The sequence below is a fragment of the Mustela nivalis genome, assembly GCF_964662115.1.
Source record: "Mustela nivalis genome assembly, chromosome: 10".
Lineage (NCBI taxonomy): Eukaryota > Metazoa > Chordata > Mammalia > Carnivora > Mustelidae > Mustela > Mustela nivalis.
In genome coordinates, this window is record NC_139029.1 from 111,246,623 (window position 1) to 111,268,323 (window position 21,701).

At 46.9% G+C, this 21,701-nt stretch overlaps 1 protein-coding gene and 2 long non-coding RNA genes across 4 annotated transcripts; 1 reads left to right on the top strand and 2 right to left on the bottom strand.

The window, feature by feature from the left end:
• Positions 1-264: 264 nt before the first annotated feature.
• LOC309843259 (uncharacterized protein) lies at positions 265-8,604 on the bottom strand (the record flags this gene model as incomplete). The annotated part of the gene is made up of 4 exons (XM_082688583.1): positions 265-320; positions 548-1,193; positions 5,148-5,267; positions 8,276-8,604. 3 exons carry the CDS (start codon positions 8,602-8,604, stop codon positions 641-643), a joined length of 1,002 nt encoding a protein of 333 aa, XP_082544709.1. The 3' UTR covers positions 265-320; positions 548-640.
• A 944-nt stretch (positions 8,605-9,548) lies between these two features.
• LOC309842113 lies at positions 9,549-21,247 on the bottom strand. 2 transcript variants are annotated; one of them, XR_014299494.1, is made up of 3 exons: positions 20,727-21,247; positions 11,851-11,991; positions 9,549-10,680 (listed from the first exon to the last, which is right to left on the bottom strand). It is a non-coding gene; the product is annotated as an uncharacterized lncRNA (long non-coding RNA). The 2 variants fall into 2 exon arrangements; XR_014299495.1 differs by lacking the exons at positions 9,549-10,680; positions 11,851-11,991 and adding exons at positions 16,893-17,968; positions 18,476-19,732.
• Positions 15,536-19,221, top strand: LOC309842115. The gene is made up of 3 exons (XR_014299497.1): positions 15,536-16,407; positions 16,460-17,981; positions 18,490-19,221. It is a non-coding gene; the product is annotated as an uncharacterized lncRNA (long non-coding RNA).
• Positions 21,248-21,701: the final 454 nt, after the last annotated feature.

The window sequence follows — 21,701 nt, forward strand, 5'->3', positions numbered from 1 at the left end:
TCGGCATTTAAAGGACTCAGCACGGAGGCAGAGGCTCTCACCTTTGTGAAAGATTTGTGCATCTGGGGTCACTGCAAAATAGCATTCCCTGACCAGGAATCGAACCCAGACCACGGCAGTGAAAGCGCTGAACCCTAGCCACTAGACCACCAGGGAGCTGCCAGCGCATTGTTTTTAAGAAATACAAGTACCTTCTGCATTAAATTGTGACTGATTCCTGTCTGCCTATTCTTCTGGGTGACGCACGCTCCTCTCAGGAATTGACTTCTAAAGCCATTTGCTCCCTGCTCTTTTAATAAAAAGAGCCCTATAAGAAAGACCTCACGCTTGGGGCGCCTGGGTGGCTCAGTGGGTTAAGCCGCTGCCTTCGGCTCAGGTCATGATCTCAGAGTCCTGGGATCGAGTCCCGCATCGGGCTCTCTGCTCGGCAGGGAGCCTTCTTCGCTCTCTCTCTCTCTCTCTGCCTGCCTCTCCATCTACTTGTGATTTCTCTCTGTCAAATAAATAAATAAAATCTTAAAAAAAAAAAAAAAAAAAAAAGAAAGACCTCACGCTGTATGAGACAACGGTCGCGCCCCGAGCCCCTTCTGGTCCTCAAGTCCGGGCACCAATCCCGGCCTGGCAGCCACTCATACCCACCCTAGGGACGCGCCTTCGCGAGGCGGCCGCGCGCCAATACCAAGTTGCGAAGAGGACACGGGAGCACTAGGCGCCCGGCGCGACACCCCGGGATCCCCAACACCGTCCTCCGTGAACTACGGAGGACGCAGCAACCCAGGCTGCGCGGTCCGAGACCGCTTTCAGGAAGCTTCCGCGTCCGGGAACCGGACCCCGGGTCCCGCCCCACTACAACCCGCCGCCCTGCGCTTCCCCGCAGCTCTCCACGCTCCGCCCGAACAGTCTTCTTCGACGCCGGCCTTTCTCTCGCGCCACACAGCCGCTCCGTCCGAAGTCGCGTTTCTTGTCTCGTCCGCCGCGGTCCCGGAGCCACACATTCTCCCAGCGGCCCGCCTGTGGCGAACAACTCTCCCGATACCGGGGGCGAAGACTCCGAGCCGGGCCGCCTTGGAGCCTCTTCCAGGGCTCTGTGCGTCCAACGAGCCTCTCTCTTCGGGGCCGACACCGAGGAGCAGGGCAGGGGCAGCGCGGCCCCTCTCACTGGGTCTGGAATCCCACGCGTCTTCCCTTTCCGCCTACAGAGAAGACCCAAGAAGCGCTCGGTTGGGTTTGCGGGAACCCAGCGTCAATGTCGCTAGTGTGTTAGTTTGTGGTCCTCGAGGGCTGAGTGCCCTTCCTTTCTCCTGTCCACGCGGGACCGCAAAGGGTCCCCCGATGCGACAGTAAGACGGTGAATCCTCTCCACTGCCTGGGCGGGGGAGGAGAAAAATAGAACTTGGAGGGAAGGAAAGGGAGGAAAAACTAATGAAATTTCGGGATGGAATGATCTTTTGGAACTCCGGTCGCTGGTGAAGATGAGGCAGTCCAGTCACATCCTCAACAGCATTCTGAGCCATAGAGAAGACAGCACTGAGGGCGGTGTCCAGTGAGTGTGCTGCCTGCACTTCCTCAGGGTGGGAGCGCTTGAACTCCGAGCGTGGAGAAAACTCGGTAAACACTGCACTAAGAGGAGCAACTGCTGAAGAAAGTGGCACATTTCTTTCCCCAAACGTTTTAAGCTTACTTCTAAAGGAAAACGAGGGGGGGGGGTGGATTTCTCAGCATTTTCGCTGTTAGCACTTCACTCTGAGGTAAACGTGAAAAGCCCTCCAGACACGGCTTTCTGTGAAAACGCCTTCACCTCTTTGTCCCTCCTAAGTTAAAAATTGCACTCTGCGACCTGTTGAACAGGGAAACTACAAAAAGCAAATTAAAGGAAGTTTCAGATATTGTTAAAGGTAAAATGAAATAGTTCTTCAACAAATGCTGTTGGGAAAACTGGACAGCAATATGCTGAAAAATGAAACTGGACCACTTTCTTACAACATACACAAAAATTAATTCAAAATAGATGAAAGACCTAAAGGACAGGAAACCATCAAAATCCTAGAGGAGAACACAGGCAGAAACCTTTTTGACCTCAGTAGTAGTAACTTGTTACTAGACACATTGCCAGAAGCAAACAAAAGCAAAAATGAACTATTGGGACTTCACCAAGATAAAAAGCTTCTGCACATGGAAGGAAACAGGCAACAAAACTAAAAGTCAGCCTACAGATTGGAAGAAGATATTTGCAAAGGACACGTCTGATAAAAGGTTAGTATCCAAAGTCTATAAAGAACTTCTCAAACTCAGCACCCCAAAAACAAATAATTCAATTAAGAAATGGGCAGAAGACATGAATAGACACTTTTTCTCCAAGGAAAACATCCAGATGGCTAATAGACACATGAAAAGATGCTTGGCATCACTGATCATCAGGGAAGTACAAATCAAAACCATGATGAGATACCGCCTCACACCTGTCAAAATGGCTAAAATTAACAACACAAGAAACAACAGGTGTTAGTGAGGATGTGGAGAAAGGGGAATCTTCTGCGCTGTTGGTGGGAATGCAAACCAGTGCAGCCACTATGGAGGTTCCCCAAAGGGTTACAAATAGAACTACCCTAGGATCCAGCAATTGCACTATTAGGTATTTACCCAAAGGATACAAAAATACAGATTCCAATGGGTACATGAACCCAAATGTTTATAGCAGCATTATCGACAATAGGCAAACCGTGGAAAAAGCCCAAATGTCTATGGATTGATGAGTGGATAAAGATGATGTGGAATGCAATGGAATATAACCCAGCCTTCAAATGAAATCCTCATATTTGCAACTATGTGTACTATACTAAATGAAGTAAATCAGTCAGAGAAAGACAAAAACCATATAATCTCACTCATATTTTGGAATTTAAGAAAGAAAGCAGATGAACATATCGGAAGTGGGGGAAAGAAGAGGAAACAAACTATAAGAGACTCTAAGGATAGAGATGGGTAATGGGTCTTAAAGAGGGCACTTGTGATGAGCACCACGTGTTGTATGTAAGTGATGAATCACTGAAATCTACTCCAGAAACCAATATTGCACTGTATGTTAACTAAGACTTAAATTTAAAACACACACACTCACACACACACACAAACAAAAAAAAACTCTTCAAAATGAATCTCAAGACCGATTAGGGAGAAATCGAACAATCCTGAAATTTGAATGGACTCCCCCTGGGTTCTGAATAGATTTATTCTCTTATCAGGTCTTCAAACGAGTTCAGTACTGGCCAGGAATGGTGAGTTGGCCTGTATGGTGTTGGATATTTTAGAACAGGCAAATGTCCTAACACGTAGCCTTTGCCAAGATACCGCCTAAAACAACGTACAAGCATGATTAAAACGTTGGGCATAAGTTAGTCAACTAGAATAAGTGACAGCGGCAGGAATCGGAAGGACCGCCGCTGCCCAGAGGACCGCGGAGAAGCGCGGAGAGAAAGGGCGGGCGAGGGCAGAGCGCGCAGGGCAGGCGCGGCGGGGCAGGCGGGAGGCCGGGCAGAGGGCGTCCTCCGGATCCTGGGAGGATTCCAGGCGCCGAGCTGCGGCCACGAGCCGAGAACACCGACCGCCCCGCAGCGAAACGGACCACCGACAGACCCGGAGGGCGGGTGACCCCCGGCCGGGCGGAGGGGGCGCCTGGGGCTGGGACGCACGTGACCCGCCGCCTCCCGGAGCTGGAGAGTCGGCGGGGCGCCTTCGGCACCGGGGCGCGTCGTTCTGGATGTGGAAGCCCTGCGTTTGATGCGGATCCCGAAGCCAGACTGACGGCGGCCCCGGCTCTTCGCTTCCTCGGGGGAGACGCGGGATCCCAAACCCGCGCCGCAGCGGGGCTGCGGTCCCTTTACCTGGAGGGTCGCGAGGGCTTTCAGGGGCTTTTTGCACTTAGGAAAGAAGGTGGTGGGCACAACAGTAGGGGCAGGACGGAAGCTGTTCAGGCTCCGGCATGAAAGCCCGCCACGTGTTTCGTTTCCGTAGTGTAGTGGTTATCACATTCGCCTCACACGCGAAAGGTCCCCGGTTCGAAACCGGGCGGAAACATCAGTGTTTTGCCCCCTAGTCCTCGTGTTGGCAACACACAAGGGAGGACACTTGGAGCCAAGGGGAAGGCAGCGTGCGCAGCCTCATTTTCCTTTCAGAGAAACAAACACGAAGCCAGGCTGCAGCTCCCTTGCTTCCTGACAGCCTACTGCGCACTTGACAACCTGGCCGCGTTCGTCCGCTGCCGGCCTCGCTGGAGAGCGGGGGCCACAACCAGTCAGGCAGGCCGAGAAGGGCACCGGGGACAAAGCCCAACGCACGTTTCCTCTACCTCCAGAAACCCCCTAACCTGCTCCTCTGGCGCCTCAATCCGCTCTACAGGCGGACAGGCACCCGGGCTCGGAGAACCGACCACGTCCTGCCGGAGCAGTACACTTGGCTTTCCCGCAACAGGTGGATTTGCCCCACAGAACCAAAGAACACGAACTACACCTGGGACTCGTCGAGTCGGCGTTTCAGGCTCCACCCGATGAGCCCACGGGGGCGCCGAGGAGCCCTTCAGGTGCCATCATCAGGACAACCCTTGAGCTAGTTGGGAGGCCACTAATAGAGGGACTCTCTGCTCCTCACCCTCACCTTACTCATCGGGGAACCGAGGCTCACTAAGAGAGCATGGCCTTGGCTCTGCCACACACATGGTAAAGCTAGACTAGAATGGAGCACCGACCAGTTAACTTGGGGTCAAAGTGCCGCTGAGGCTGGGAGAGGTGCTGAGCAGCGGGGCAAACAGGGAGCCTTGGGCCGCTGGGAATTGACCCCATTTTTGGTCTATCCCTCTGGTAAATCCAACTTTTACTGCAAAGGCCAAAGCAGAGATCTTGCAAGGTCTACTGACAGTCTAATGGCTAGCATTCCCCTCTTTGACAGCCACTACCCAAGTCAAGGAAACTCTTTTCCCAGCTTGCCAGCATGAAGAAGCCTATTCTTAATCCCCAGAGGTAGGTGTGTCCCAAGTTTCCGGTGCAGAGAGCCCCTGCTCTGAATCCCTAAAGTCTGGTGAGGCTTGGCCTGAGGGTCCAGAGCCATCTCCCAAGCAGGGAGAGGTGAGATGTTATGTCTTGTTATGCCTTTACCTGGTCCTAGCTGCAGTCTGAGTCCAACCAGACACATAATGATTGGTGTGTGAATCAACTCCCTCAAGTGGAGTAGTGACTGAGCTTTCATTTTCATGACCCCAGTGAAGCCCAAGGATGCTACCGATGAGGTTTTATACTTTGTACTTGCTTTCCTGCTGAATCTGTAACTCAGAAGGGGAAAAAACGGTTTAGCTGTGGGTAAATTAGTGGTCTCAGTCCTAGGTACAAGGGAAAAAAATTCAAGATGTTAGTAAGGATAAATCTCAGATACTTTTAACAAATCAAATAATTTTAATAAATGAGGGGTAGCTCAGTCAGTTAAGCAACTGACTTTTAATTTCAGCTCAGGGTCATAATTTCAGGGTCATAAGAGAGACCCCATGTTGGGCTCCACTGCTCAGCAGGGAGTCTGCTTGAGATTCTCTCCCTCTACCCATTCCCCTGCTCCATGCGCTTGCTCTCTCAAATAAATAAATATATCTTTTTTTTTAATTTTAATAGTTGACATATTATGACATAGAAAATGTTTAATGTCATGTCATTTTTTTTTTCATGTCATGTTTCTCAAGAGAACTCCTTGTATACATCAGACTGGTGTAATCATTTTGGTCTAAAAACTGCTCTATGCTGTCTTCCCGATTTTCTGACAACTTAGAAAATATTGATAGCATAGTATTCTAGTTTGTACAAGGCTTGGTTTAATTTTCTCCTCAGAATCCTAATGACACTGAACATCTTAAATTACCTATCCTGGTTTTATTGGTCATTGACGAACTGTAATTCCAATAACTAACTTTACACAACTTAAAATTATGTGTTCCGGGGTGCCTGGGTGGCTCATTGGGTTAAAGCCTCTGCCTTTGGCTCAGGTCGTGACCTCAGGGTCCTGGGATCGAGCCCCGCATCAGGCTCTCTGCCTGCTGGGGAGCCTGCTTCCCCCTCTCTCTCTGCCTGCCTCTCTACTTGTTTGTGATCTGTCTGTCAAGTAAATAAATAAAATCTCTAAAAAAATAAAAATAAAATTACGTGTTCCATTAAATTAAATATACTGGATACCTAACATATACCATATAATATCTTTTAAGTGAAGATTAAGTTTTTAAAATTCTAGAAATCATCACTATTAATTATTCCACTCACAAATTTCAGTAAATGTTTTAGGTATAATCTAATACATAATTCCAACATATATTTCTCTACTATGTGTCAGCTCCCTTTGAGATTTTAAGATCTATTAAGCTCTTTAAATGATATTAAATTGAATTAATGTGTAAAATTGCCTGGACAATTTCTAATTAAAAGAGAAATAACAGGGGTGCCTGGGTGGTTCCATTGGTTAAGCATTTGACTCTTGATTTTGACTCAGGTCATGATCTCAAGGTTCAGAGACTGAGACCTGCATCATGCTCACTGCTCAGTGGGGAGTCTGCTTGAGATTTCCTCTCCCTCTGTTCCTCCCTGCTACTCTCTCTCCCTGTGTCTAAGATAAATAAACAAATCTTTAAAATATATATACAGAGAGAGAGAAATAACAAAATACTGTTTTTAATATAATGTTGCTGCATATTTTTATAAATTATAGAGTGGCTACAGGTTAACAGGTTGATAGGAAGTGTGAATACCTTTGGGCTGTTGGTACAGGTGGTCATCATTGTCATTTTAGGAAGTATAAAATACATGCAATGTCTGCTCCAGGAAGTAAGGAGTTGTTACTGGAGGCCTGGTTTTTCCTGGAGTGCTTGTTTATAGAAAATATCTTTAAATGACTGGAGGGGAGTCAACATGGAATTCTATGCTTCCTTCCCCCAAAAAAAGTCTTTCAAAAATGAAAGTGAATAATGACATTTACATACAAATGCTGGAAGACTTCATCACCAGCAGACCCACAGTGCAAAAAATGTTAAAGGAGTCATCCAGGAAGAAGGACACTGATACCAGACGGGACTCTGCACATAGCCAAAGGAATGAAGGACAACAGAAATGATATTGGCATGGGAAATATTTTCATTTTCCTTATTATTTAATTAATAACTATCATTTATTTATTACTTATTAATTACTTATTAATTAATATTTTGTTAATTTTATATCCTTATTATTTAAATCTTGGGGGGTGCCTGGGTGGCTCAGTGGGTTAAAGCCTCTGCCTTTGGCTCAGGTCATGATCCCAGGGTCCTGGAATGGAGGTCTGCATCCTGCATGGGGCTCTCTGTTCAGCAGGGAGCCTGCTTCCCACCCCCCCCCTGCCCCCACCCTCACAGGCCTCTCTGCCTACTTGTGATGTCTGTGTGTCAAATAAATAAATAAATAAAATCTTTAAATCTCTGAAAACAAGGAACAGATTAAACAAAGGTAATGACGACGGATTGTGAGGTTTATAACATGCAACATAAAATGCATGACAAAACTAGCATAAAGACAGGTAAAGGAAAAATGTTAAGAGATATGAGTTGACTTAAAGGCCAATTGCGGTAAATTACAGATGTATGCAGCTATAAAGCCTAAAGCAGTTGCTGAAATAACAAAAGAAAGATTTATAGCTAATAAACTAACAAAAGGAAAAACATGGAATCATGTAGAAACCATGTAATTGCTCATCCAGCATTCTTCGGTAAGGATGTGTACAGTGTTAGCTGCATAGGACCAAGATATTATTTATGATACTAATAGCATAAAACCAACTTAATTTCAAAAGTAAATGGAAAGGGTTAAATTAATACTAACACAAACAAAGAGGCTTCATTGTCAAAAGGAATTCAGGTTAACAACGATGACTCTACTCATGAGGATTCCTGGCGACCTGTTTTCCTCCTGAGCTCTTCTGGATCTGAGGATCCGTGACGATTTTGGCTTAGGTCCTTCTCTTGTACACAAAACACTTAAGGACCGGAGGGTGATAGAAGCATTTCTCTCCCTTTAGGTGAGAGGATGCACAGGGTAGAAACAACTGCAAACACCGTCACCTTCTAAAAATACCACCTCGTCCCTGGGTGGGCTCGAACCACCAACCTTTCGGTTAACAGCCAAACGCGCTAGCCGATTGCGCCACAGAGACCAGTGGAAGCGCGCCTCCCCATCCAACAGAGAGCAAGCACACGCACTCAACGCTAGAGGGAGCTACCCACCTTTGCAGAACAGCCGTTAAGTCTCCAAAATCTCCGAAAACCCGAAAGGTGTGTGTTTGTCGCGTTTGAAACCCGTACGTTGGGCGTTTCGAAGGGCAGTCAGCATTCCACGCCGGTGACCCCCGGGCCTGAGGCAAGAGGGGCCCAAGAGAAGCGGAACGCCTGGTGGCCTCGCGTAATGGCTTTACCAGTTGCTTCGCCTTCACCCGCCTACTATCTGCCCTGCCGGCGCCCCACTCGGCTGCGGTCGTGGGGGTAGAAGCCGGAGGGAAGGGTGCGGGGATCAAGAGAGGCAATGTAAGGAAGAGAGAAAGAAATGGGAGAGGCATAAACGCTGCAAAGTTACTTTCCAGGAGATCCCTACAGATGCACGGGCTGGATGCAGTGGAGATGATAAATGCATCAGAATAGGGAGGGAAACAGCACGAGTACCTGCAGTTGACCGAAAACAAAGAAGCGCGGTAATTGGAATGAATTTGTCAAAGTTAGTAGAGCAAGTTCTCAGCTTGCCACCCCGGCTGTGGCGCGCCGTGATCGTATAGTGGTTAGTACTCTGCGTTGTGGCCGCAGCAACCTCGGTTCGAATCCGAGTCACGGCAAAGCGTCCGTTTTTCTTTGTGTCTCAAGCCGCACGAGCCGCTCCCCTTACCTACAAGGCAAGGGGCCACGCTTTGGGGGGACAACAGTGCAACATGGTCAGTAGAAGAGAGGAGAACCCCGGGCGTGCTCCACGTCACCATTTAACAGAAAATGTCTAAAGATGTGATGTGCAAGCTCTCAATAAGCCCTGTGTATCGCTTCCCCTAAGGAAATGGTCTGGTCATATCGGGGGCTTTTCTGGTGGAAATATTTCACACATGAGTGAAACTTTCTTACACAAAAAAGAGCAGATTTTGGAGAGTCTGCAATACACTCCAGAACTGTCCTGGTCTACGTTGGACTCTCTAAAGTTGAATAGCTAATTTTTATCCTAGAAAAGGAAAATAGCAATGTGTGTTCACAGAACAAAATGCCCAAATAATTAAGGGACAGCTATTTAAATATTGAAATGTTCAATTATCACCACGATCAAGACAGAAATTTTCTATCAGCCAAGCACGGATGGCTCTCTGATACACTTTCCAGGTAATGGCTATCCATCCCTGCTATTTTAAACTATTCTGATGTCTACCCCCACAGATTAGCCTAGTCCTTTCTTCAAATTCACATGAATGAATATACACTTTTTCTATCTAGCCATTATCAAGCAACATTATGGTTTTTATACATGTTATTGCATTTGTCACACTTTAATTCTGGTGTTAAAGATAATGATGCTAGTATCCTATTATCGTAAAACTAAAGACAAATGATAGATATTTGAGTGATTTCAATCTGCAGCATTTGAGGACTTGTACAAATGCCATTCTACAAGTCACTTGTGTATATGTGATAAATGTCCATTGAAGGAAAGGGAGCCATGGACCAGAACACACACACACGTCTCCAAGGAGAGCAAGGCCACCGTTCTTCTATGCTAGAGGAGCTAGAACGGAAGAAAGGAGAGGAACAGTGAGGCAAGTCACAGAAAAGTGGAGTTTTTATTGCCACTGAAGAGTGCGTCCTCCTCCATCCTTCCTCCTGTCTCCAAGGCCCTCCCGGGGATGGACCAGCCTACGGAAACGACGTTGAGTAGCGGTCGGGTGTGCAAAGTCTGGGCTCCGGCAGCACCCGTTGTCACGTGTGTCTTCTGGGCCATAAGAGCGACCCCCACAGGATATTCCTGCGCTTTCGAGAGGAGCGGTGGGAGAGATGCTAACTGGGCCAGCTCCATGAGCCGCGCGTTTCTCTAGCGGATTCCAGGCCGGTCGAAGGGCTGAGCCAGGAGCACCAGCACGGAACCAGTTGCGGGCTGCCGGAGGTTCTCTCTCCTCCCTTTGTTTGGCAAACATGGATCCAATTCCCTCCGCAGGCCCGGGAGAGGCGGCTGGGTCCTTTCCGCGGGTTGGAGATGGGTGGGTGGGAGGGGTGGCGGCTTCCGGTTCCCAAGAGCACAGAGGGAACGGAAGACGAGGAGGGAGAGGAAGAATCCGGGAGAGGCGAGGAACAGCTGGCTAGCCAGGGCAGGGACCGAGAGGGCGCGCTGGGACCGGGAGCCTGAATGCGAAGGCGGGTCTCGGGCCCCAACGTTTCTGGAAGGGGAGCCTCCCTCCGACTTGGCCCCAGAGGGAATGTAGAGGACTTCGGGCGACGTCCCCCGTGCTTTCTCACCATTATACGCCGCGTGGAATTTCTTCGGCAGGTAGTCGCCCACGAACCTGCGAGAAATTTCGGGCCTGGTGCGGAGCTGGATGGGCAGGGTCCCGGCGCAGGAGCACCCACAGACACTTCGGCTGTAGGAAATGAGCCGAGTGTACCTCTGGCACCTTTTGGACAGGAGGCGTTGGGCAAGAAGAAGTTACATCATGTACTTGGGTTACGAAATAGGAGAGCCAGGGGAATGAGGGAGGAGAGCCAGGGGATGAGGGTTGGGGACCCAATACGAGGAGGGAGAAACGCACTTGACCCAACCAGCCTCAGTGTTTCCACACAAACCACAGCGCTGAAGAGGCCTTTGGCTCCTGTGCTTTGGAGCTATGAACCCGTGCCCACAGGCACCTTGTAACGTAGGCGTGAGACAGCCATGAATGTTTGTCATCAAGGTGTGGAATAGGAGATACATGAAATTGTTGGAATGTCAATCCTGGGGGGCTGTTGGATCCATCCCAGGACCTTCTAGAATTGGTCCTGGATGGACTGTGGGTGAGGTACCTGCCCTGGATGGGCATGAGGAAGGGGGATGTGTAAGTGAGGTAAGTGTTTAAATATGACAAGTGTGAGTTTGTATGCGCGTGTTTGCATGATGCGTTCTCAGGGTTTTTTAAAGTGCCATCTAAAAAAAATGCCATGTACTATGGAGGAATCACTGGAGATAGCCTTGGGAAGAATGTAATTCAGAAAATACAAAAAAAAAAAAAAAAAAGAGGGAGTGGGACACGTAGGCGGAGACCAAGAAAGAAAATACCTGTGCAAGTAATATAGGCAGACTTTCCCTGGATCCAGTAAACATCTATTGCAACTAGGGAAAAACTGTGTTGTAAAGATTTCCAAAAGAATAATTTTCACTCAGCGCTTGACAGGTTTGAAAGATAATTTCTGAATCTTCCTGGGACCATAGAGTGTGCTAATACCATCATTCCTACAAGTACAGGAGCCTAATGGATTCTCCTAAGAGCATTTTAGAAGTGTTTTCTATGCATTGTCATTGATAGCTCCCCAGAGTATTTTTATTTTGAGAATATGTCACAGATTTTTTAATTAAAACTTTTATAAAATTCTAGGGGCACCTGGGTGGCTTGGTGTGTTAAGCCTCTGCCTTTGGCTCAGGTCATGGTCTCAGGGTCCTGGGATGGAGTCCCACATTGGGCTCCCTGCTCTGCAGGAAACTTGCTTCTCCCTCTCCCACTTCCCTTGCTGTATTCTCTCTCTCTCTCTCTCTCTCTCTTTTTCTGTCAAATAAATAAATAAAATCTTTAAAAAAAAAAAGTTAGGGACACCTGGGTGGCTCAGTTGGTTAAGCGGCTGCCTTCGGCTCAGGTCATAATCTTGGGATCAAGTTCCACATCGGGCTCCTTGCTCAGCAGGAAACCTGCTTCTCCCTCTGCCTCTGCCTGCCACTCTGTCTGCCTGTGCTCACTCTCTCGGACAAAAAAAAAAAAAAAAAAGTTAAATCACAAGCTGAAAAAATATGTTAGCCATATTACTTTAAAATGTCTTAATTAGGGGCGCCTGGGTGTCTCAGTGGGTTAAGCCGCTGCCTTCGGCTGGGTGTCTCAGTGGGTTAAGCCGCTGCCTTCGGCTCAGGTCATGATCTCAGGGTCCTGGGATCGAGTCCCGCATCCGGCTCTCTGCTCAGCAGGGAGCCTGCTTCCTTCTCTCTCTCTCTGCCTGTCTCTCCGACTACTTGTGATTTCTCTCTGTCAAATAAATAAATAAATCTTTAAAAAAATGTCTTAATTATTCAAATATATGAAGATTTAATAAATCAGTTAATTTTTAAAAACTAAACCAAATAAAAGGCAAAATATTCAATAGATTTTCTTTACAAAGTGAGGTATCTTTTTTTTTTTTTTAAGATTTTATTTATTTATTTACAGACAGAGATCACAAGTAGGCAGAGAGGCAGAGAGAGAAAGAGAGGAGGAAGCAGGTTCCCCGCTGAGCAGAGAGCCCAAGGCGGGGCTCGATGCAGGGCTCCATCCCAGGACCCTGGGATCATGACCTGAGCCGGAGGCAGAGGCTTTAACCCACTGAGCCACCCAGGCGCCCCACAAAGTGAGATATTTTAATGACCAAATGTTATATGAAACATTCTTGAGGGGTGTCTCAGTCAAATTAAGTGTCTGACTCTTGAGCTCAGGTCAGATCTTGATCTCGGGGCTGTGAGTTGAAGGTGTGGAGCTTATTTTAAAAAATATATTCCTGGGGCGCCTGGGTGGCTCAATGGGTTAAGGCTCTGCCTTCAGCTCAGGTCATGATCCTGGGGCCCTGGGATCGATCCTGGGGCTCTGGGATGGAGCCCCGCAACGGGCTCTCTGCTCAGCGGGGAGCCTGCCTTCTCCTCTGCCTCTGTGCCTACTGTGATCTCTCTCTCTGTTAAATAAATAAATAAAATCTTTAAAAAATATATATATATATTCTTGATATTTTTATTTACTTGGGAAATACAAATTAAAATACAAGGAGATAATATTACCCACCTTCCAACATGGCTATATATAAAAAGAATTAGTACACCAAATGCTGATAAGACTGTGGAACAATTGCAACTGTAGTTACTGTTCAAAACTATTCTAGAGGACTGTTGGCAATTTCTAATAAAGTTAAACTCATACCTACTCCATGACCCAGCAATTGCAGTACACCTATCAATGCGCAAGTACATAGAAAGACTGGTACAGAATATTCAACAAACACTAAGAATATTGATCAATAATACTAACTAATACCAAATAACACCAAAGTTTCTCCAGTAATACCAAAGTCAAGTTATGTACCTATCAATATGGATATATTTAATATTAATTTAATATTTAACATTAAAAGGCAAATGCAAAAAATAAGCATTCATTCATTTGAATTTTGAGAATAAGCAATAGTAACCTATAGCAGATAGACTTCAAAATAATAATTACCTAAGTGAGATAGGGTATGAATTACCCGGAAAGGAGCTCAACCTATACTTCGGGGATGATGGCAATTTTTCATAACTCGATTTGGGTGATGATTACATTTGCCCACATTCAACAAATTGTACAGTAAAGATTTGTGATTTTTTACTCAGTGTGAACTATAGTTCAATAATTTACTGTTTCCATAAAAATTAGCAGATGGCAGATGGAGACAAGCTGTCATGTAGTTGTCATGACAACTTGTTTGCATTTTATTGTAAATACAGAGACCTGTTCTCATTTAGTGTTAACCCTCCCCCCCAACACACACACTAATACTTGAAATATCTTTACCAGAAAAAAAGGCTATGTGGACACTATTTTGTTCATGAAAGCTATAGGCCAGTCTCCTTGAAAGGTATTTCATCTTTGGGGATATCTTCTGCTCAGTAAGGAAACAAGGAAACTTCCAAGGTTCACTTTGGTCCGCCACCCAAAGGTTTGTACACTGTGGAATTTACCCCTCTTCTGATTGCACCTGCCGTGGGACTAGCAGGTGTACTCGGCTCCTAAGTATCCTGTGTTCTGACTGCAGCTAACTAAGGCGCAGAGCCGGTGCTGGGATGAAAAGCAGCCCAAAAGATTGGTTTGGCACCTACTAAGGACATCTACACCTACCCTACTGTTACTTGGTTTGAACTGAGGCCGTAACCACAAGGGTACCAACCCGTATACAGTGACAGTGCCCCACAATCCTACTGGCAGCCACTGCACTTACTGTAATTTTTATTTACACTTCTTTGGCTGTTTTATTCTTGGACACCTGCAGATGTTTGCGCCGGTCTCTTTCCTACTGTTCTCTGTTTCTCCCTCCCTGTTCTACATAATAAAACAACTTTCATTTCTCAGGTCCAACTCTGCCTCTTCACAGATTTCCTAGCAGTCCCTTCATCTCATCATCTCATCCATATTTGTTTCTTTTGCCCCTTTTCACATTCCTCTTTCCCACGTCTCCCCCCATGCTCCCCTGTCCCTTTATCTTTCTGGTTCCCCCAACAGCAACCAGCAGTTTGGCTTGCTCCTTGTTGGAAGGAGTGAGTGGGTCATCACAGGTCTCTGTGGTGCAACTGGTTAGCGCGTTTGGCTGTTAACTGAAAGGTTGGTGGTGCGAGCCCACCCAGGGACATGGTGTTTGCTCTTGGGAAGTCTTTGTTCTGTGGCATTCTCTCTCTCAAAATGAAGGAGGTCTATCTCACGACCATTCTGTTTTGTGCAGATCCTTTATGGGAAGATCATCCCAGATTTTCAGAAGAGCTATTTAAAGCATATGTGGGAAAGCAAGAAAAACCAGTGTTGTTCTCTGCCTCACTTTTCATACCCTGTGTACTAAGTGCTTATTTAACCTTCTATGAATTAAGAGTTAGTTGCACAGGTAGTCAGGGCCAGAGTCCCCAACAAGAAAATATGGAGTCAGGACAGCTAAAATAAGACAGCACTAACATCCTGTTTTGCAGTTTAGACAGGACCACCCTAACATTCTGTTTTGCAGCCCTTGCAGAAATTAATTCTGCAAAGTGTTCTAAGATAAGACAATTAACCACAAAGCATCTGTCGATATCACAGGCAAGGGGAGGTTAAGACATCAGCAAAAAAAGACTATCAGCAGAGACATTAACATAATAGGTAGGCAGATGCCTGATCAGAGCCCTGACTGGCACGACTCAGCAGTCGTACTGACTGGCACGACCCTACTTGCTTAAGATATTATGCTCATGAAAACCCCTAAACTTAGAAACTCCAAAGGCAACCCACTTGGGCCCCCCTCCTCCCTCTCCAGGAGCTTTATACTCTTACTAAAGAAATTGCGCTTTGCTGCCCACGGCTCTTTGTCTGCTCTACCTCTTCATTCTTAGAAGCAATGTGAGCAAGACCTGTGGGCACTAAAGAAAAAGAAATCCTGAAACAATATTTTCCCCCATTTTTAGTTCTTTTATGCGTAGCTTGGAACAGATTTGTGCTACTCTTAATATTTATCCCTTTTTTGTCTACAACACTGCTGTAACTGGAAGTTACTTTTATACATGCCCTGAGACTTGAATCCATTATAATTAGCAGTATTTAGTCTTTGTGTTAAGGATCCCTGACATTGTTGGTCTTATTTCCACCATATCATATATTTTAAAAAAATATTTTCCTTTTGTTTTTCACTAGACTGGTTTACATAGATAAAATTCTCTGTTTTCCTATAGCATTTAAAAAATTCCATTCCTGGAGTGCTTGGGTGGCTCAGTGGATTAAGCCTCTGCCTTCAGCTAAGGTCAGGATCTCAGGGTCCTGTGGTTGAGCCTGGCATTGGCCTCTCTGCTCAGCAGGGAGCCTGCTCCCCCCACCCCCGCATGCTTCTCTGCCTACTTGTGATCTCTCTCTCTCTCTGTTGATTAAATAAATAAAATCTTAAAAAAAAAATTCCATGCCCCTGATTAGTTAATAAATATTTTTTAGATCCTGGGTACATGATTAAGTATTATGTTCTGAAAGACCCCTCACTCCGCACCCAAGAACCAGACACCACGTCTCCACTGGATGCAAGTTGCAAGAGGTGATTTATTGTTTACACAGGCGCCTGCGGACGCATCAGCCTCCTGTGGACTGAGCGTGCGGGGCTAAATTGGGGAGCAGATTATATAGGGCAGGGTTGGGGTGGCGGGAAGCGAGCTTACAGAAGCAGATGCATGGTTACAGGGATCTGATTGGTTAATTTAAATCAAGCATAGTCAGGCGTTGGGTCCAAGGCAAGGACACAGCCGTTTGTTCTGGCGGGCCTTGCCTCAGCACTCTGGAAAGTCCCAGGTACACTCTGTTTCTCATTTGTCTTCCCTTTTGACAGGCCGGTTGACCATAGACATCCTGGTATGTGTTGCCATCCGGCTATGGGGACAATAGGTTACTTAATCAAGCCTTCAGCAAGGGGAGAGGCCGGCTATGGGGACAATAGGTTACTTAATCAAGCCTTCAGCAAGGGGAGAGGAGTCTTTCATTCCCCCCTTTTTCTTTATCATGGATAGAATCTTATATCCATTCGCTTTGTTCATGAAGTAAGTCAATTTGAGAGCCAGTCTGTTTAATTAGTTGATATTGCTGTGTCAGCACCATTGTCTGGATTACTGACAAGCGATCTTTCATGAACTGTACGAGTTTATTTAAGATACAAGGGCTGAGGGGCACCTGGGTGGCTCAGTGGGTTAAAGCCTCTGCCTTCGGCTTGGGTCATGATCTCGGGGTCCTGGAATCGAGCCCCGTGTCAGACTCTCTGCTCAGCGGGGAGCCTGCTTCCTCCTCTCTCTCTGCCTGCCTCTCTACCTGCTTGTGATCGCTCTGTCAAATAAATAGATAAAATATATTTAAAAAAAAAAAGATACAAGGGCCAATTGAAAGAATTAGTAGAAGTATAATAAAGGGGCCCTAAAATGATGGACAGTAACGTGGTGAGCCAAGGAGATCGATTAAACCAACTTTCAAACCAGCCCTGTTGGGATTCAAAATCTTTTTTTCTTTGGGCTAGTCTTTCTCTGAGTTTATTCATGGTTTCTCTAACAATTCCAGTATGATCAGCATAAAAGCAGCATTCCTCCTTGAGGGCTGCGCATAATCCTCCTTCTTTTAAGAACAATAGGTCTAGTCCCCTCCTATTTTGTAGAACCACCTCGGAGAGGGAGGTTAAGGATTTTTCTAAGGCAGTGATTGATTTTTCTATAGCTTCTAAATCAGCAGTCACGGCGGCCTGCAAATGCATAAGCTGGTTGCTTTGGAGTAGGGCAGAAGTTCCTGTTCAGATACCTGCCGCTATTCCCCCAATTCCTAGTAATATGGCTAATGTTAGGGTAAGGGGTTCCCTTCAATATCTGTCTTTACCCTCATAGAAGTTGAGGATAGTCTCCGAACTGTGGTAGGTGATTCTAGGCCATAATTGGACTAATACACAGTAATCTGCAGCGGCATTTAGGAGTTGGGCAGAAATACAGGGAGTCAAGCCGGTGTTACATGCCCAGTATGTTCCGTTTGGGGCTTCTAAATAGTAGTTACCGGGAGTGATCATGGTAGTTGTCATGTTGCATAGTGTCTGATGGGAGGTTGGTATTTTGCCTAAACATAGTCCTTGACCTGATACTTCAGGGAGAGTTAACTTGTGGCTAGGAGAAGAGGAACAGGTGGTGGTGGGGAAAGTATGATTGATGAAGTTAGCAGCTGTAGCTACACCTTCATAATAAGGGGGGCTTGACACTAGGCAGAGCCAACAATCCTTAGCAAGAATGGGATTAGAATAATTGAGGGCTTGGTACGCCCCCATTGATGAGGGAGCAGGTGGCTGACTGAGGACAAAGCAGGAGCTGGCGCCTTACAACCCCCCCCCCTTCTCATCCGCTCCCCTCCATAGGTGTAGCATTCCTCAGGCACCCCTGACTGCCATAAAGTGATAAATAGTTAACTTGCTGAGATCACAATCCTGCAAGACAGGAGTCTCCCTTGGTTTGCAAATTTCCTTGAGATTACAACAAAGAAGTTACCTTATCAATAGCCCAATTTCCAAGGACACAGAACTCAGTTTCTCAAGCCAAATGTCACCCTCCCCTCCATAAAACCTAAGGAGGCGGAGGTGGAAGGAAAAGTAAATAAAGTTAAATTTCTTCTAAACCTAAATCTCATTAACAAGGATGCTTGATAGCAGGAATGTAACATTCCACCAGACTCCTAATTGTCTTTACTTGATAGCAACTAAGCCTTCAATATCCTGATAGTATTATTTGCCCCAATAGCCCTTCTGAACACCCCTTTGTCCTCACCTACCCAACTCCTGCGTATATAACCAACCACTCCTAACAACCCGGCGCGGCAGCCGCATCTCTGCCTGCCCACGGGCCCTGTCCCCGTGCTTTAATAAACCACCATTTTGCACCAATGACGTCTTAAGAATTCTTTCTTTAGTCGTCGGCTCCGAACCTCCTCACCCCACCGAACCTGACTTAGGTTCTGGGACTTCATCACCATTATCAGGTTAAGGAGTCGATCTCCAGTACCAGGAGAAGGTCTGTCCGGAACCGATGGTATTGATGAGGAAACATTGGGGGGAGTTGTGCCAGGTGGGATGATGGTGACGGCGGGTGTTAGGCGGGGCCCTTAGGATGAGGGTTAGGGGCTCTCTGATCTGGCAGGACCGGATTAGGCCCTATGGCGGCAGAGGGGGATTCTATAGAAAGTTTTATAGTAAATATGAGTCCCTCATCATAATATTCTTTATAGAGTCTAAGGCCCCAGCTATACCCTTTTGTCCAGTGGACTGCTTTCTTTCCAGACTCTGTGAAGGTAATCTTAAGGGGGTGACACCATGCATTTTTACAGTGTTTTCCGTCGTTTTCTCGGTCCCAGAAATTTCCCACCTCATGGGAGTAGTTGGCTTTTACAGTGATAAAATCCCAATGCGAGATGGGTTTCCAATAGACATCACCTGTAGTTTCACATCCCCAGGCCGCGCAGTAGAAGTCACCAGGGCCTCCACATTTATAGGCCCGTCCACTAGCAGCATTATTTCTTGGCGCGGGGCAGACATAAAAGGGGAGTGCACTAAGTTTGTAGCGTCGTGGTCCGTCTCCACATCCTCGGTTAGGGGGCGACATTCCACTACTTGTAGGGGATGTCGGTGGATTATGGGGATCATCGTGTTGACCTATGTCCCAAGACCCCATAGCCAGTTTACAGAGATCCGGATACAGGGTAGGCCACCATGTATTAGGGGTGTGTTGGGCCGTACTGGACCAGATAACTCTCCCCGTTTGGGAGAGAACCTGCCAGGTTAATTGCTTGGAGAGAGGTGGACTGGTACCTTTTATAGGGGAAAGGAGAGAGAATAAGCAAAAGAATAAAACTAATGGCGAATGAGTCTTATCTTTCGTGGGTTTGGGGAGCGTTGGACGGTCCATTCCGAGTTCTGGTGATGTTCGGTCTGTCCGTCCGGGTGTGCCGCCTTCACATGGGAGGCGTGGATCCAGGCTGCAATCCCGTCAACTTTTAGCGCCGTGGGCGTTGTTAGGAGCACAGTATGAGGTCCTTTCCAGCAAGGTTCAAGGTTCGTGGCTCGATGCCTGCGGACCCAGACAGTATCCCCAATTTTGTAGGGATGGGGTCACGACGGGATGTTAAGTTTTTCCTGGTAGGCGGCTGCCAGGGGTTTCCAGACTTCTTGTTGCACCAGCTGCAAAGCTCGCAGATGGGCCTGTATGGAGGGGGAAGGGGAGTGAGTAGAGATATCTGCTTCAAAGAACGTGACAGCTGGAGGGGGAGCACCATAGAGGATTTCGAAGGGTGTCAGACCGTGAGGGCCAGGAGTGTTTCTGGCCCTATAGAGTACTAAAGGCAGGAGCTGGACCCAGTCTTTAGAGCCAGTTTCAAGCAGTAATTTAGATAGAGCCTCCTTGATGGTTCTATTCATTCTCTCTACTTGTCCTGAACTTTGGGGTCTGTAAGCACAATGTATTTCCAATCGATCCCCAAAAGCTTGGCCGCCGACTGACTTACCTGGGAGACAAAGGCAGGCCCATTGTCTAACCCCAGTACCTCAGGCATTCCATACCTTGGGAAAATCTCCTCCAGTAACTTCTTAGCAACTATGTTGGCAGTCTCTTTCTTGGTGGGGAAGGCCTCTGCCCATCCTGAAAATGTGTCTAGAAAAACTCCTTGACCTGTAAGATAACAGTGATGTTAAAGGTTCCATCTCTGGGCCATCCAACATTAAAGGTGGGCCATTCAGAGGTACAGAGAGTCTGCCATTTTCTTCTTTTGACCTCCACTGACAGATTGTTAGCTCGGATCTGAACGTCTCTCCAGTGACCTAATGTGAGACTCAAGGGGGTGGTAATGGTTTGCCCCATTTTGTAGCCTTGGAAAGAAAGAAAAATTAATTATAGACACTCAAGACATTAATAGGACAATTTAGACATAGGAGACAAAAAACAGATATCGCTGCGCGGCTTCGGCTGAAAACCGAAAGTACGGATTCAGACAGTCAGGAGGAGCACAGAGGTTCTTCCGTGACTAACAGATGGCCCAAGATAATGGACCTTTTCAGATTCCCCAAGGCGTCCCTCTAGGTGGCAGGGGAGACGTCTGAGCTCATCAACTCCTTCTCAAGCTGCCCAAAATACAGAACAATGTTGTTTAAAACATAAAAACAAACAGAGAGACAGAGACACAGATGCTGGCCAGCTTACCTCCCGGTGGGGATCGGTTGGAGTCTTTTTTTTGGGTGGGAGTCCAGTAGATCTCGGTGGAACCTCCAAATGAAAGACCCTCACTCCGCACTCAAGAACCAGACACCACGTCTCCACTGGATGCAAGTCGCAAGAGGTGACTTATTGTTTACACAGGCGCCTGCAGGTGCATCAGCCTCTTGTGGACTGAGCGTGCGGGGCTAAATTGGGGAGCAGATTATATAGGGCAGGGTTGGGGTGGCGGGAAGCGAGCTTACAGAAGCAGATGCATGGTTACAGGGATCTGATTGGTTAATTTAAATCAAGCATAGTCAGGCGTTGGGTCCAAGGCAAGGACACAGCCGTTTGTTCTGGCGGGCCTTGCCTCAGCACTCTGGAAAGTCCCAGGTACACTCTGTTTCTCATTTGTCTTCCCTTTTGACAGGCCGGTTGACCATAGACATCCTGGTATGTGTTGCCATCCGGCTATGGGGACAATAGGTTACTTAATCAAGCCTTCAGCAAGGGGAGAGGGGTCTTTCAGTTCCTTAGTTCAGGGAACATTAACATAGATGCCCTAACAAGGTTCTTTCATACTTGTCTTTCAGTTATTTTGTTTATCCACACCCATTCCCTTTTCCACCCCCAGAATTTTACACTCTCTGGGGTTTACTGAAAGACCCCCCCTCGTCGTTAAGTAATTAACTGCTCTTTTGTTGTGTAAAAGTACCCCTCCTCCCCTTGCAATGAAAAGACCCTTCCCCCAGGGTTGAATTCAATGTAACTGCTCTTTTGCCTTTCTGTAACCGCTTGGCTTTTAGGGCATGACACTTGACTCCTGTTTGAACAAGATACCCTCTCCTAATAGCCGGGGCATGGTCCCGTAGGTCACGTAGGCAAGGGGGCTGCATGGTCCCCTAGATCACGTAGGCAAGGGGGCTGCATGGTCACATAGGTCACGTAGACAGGATGCCTTTCTGCCCAGTAATAAGGTCA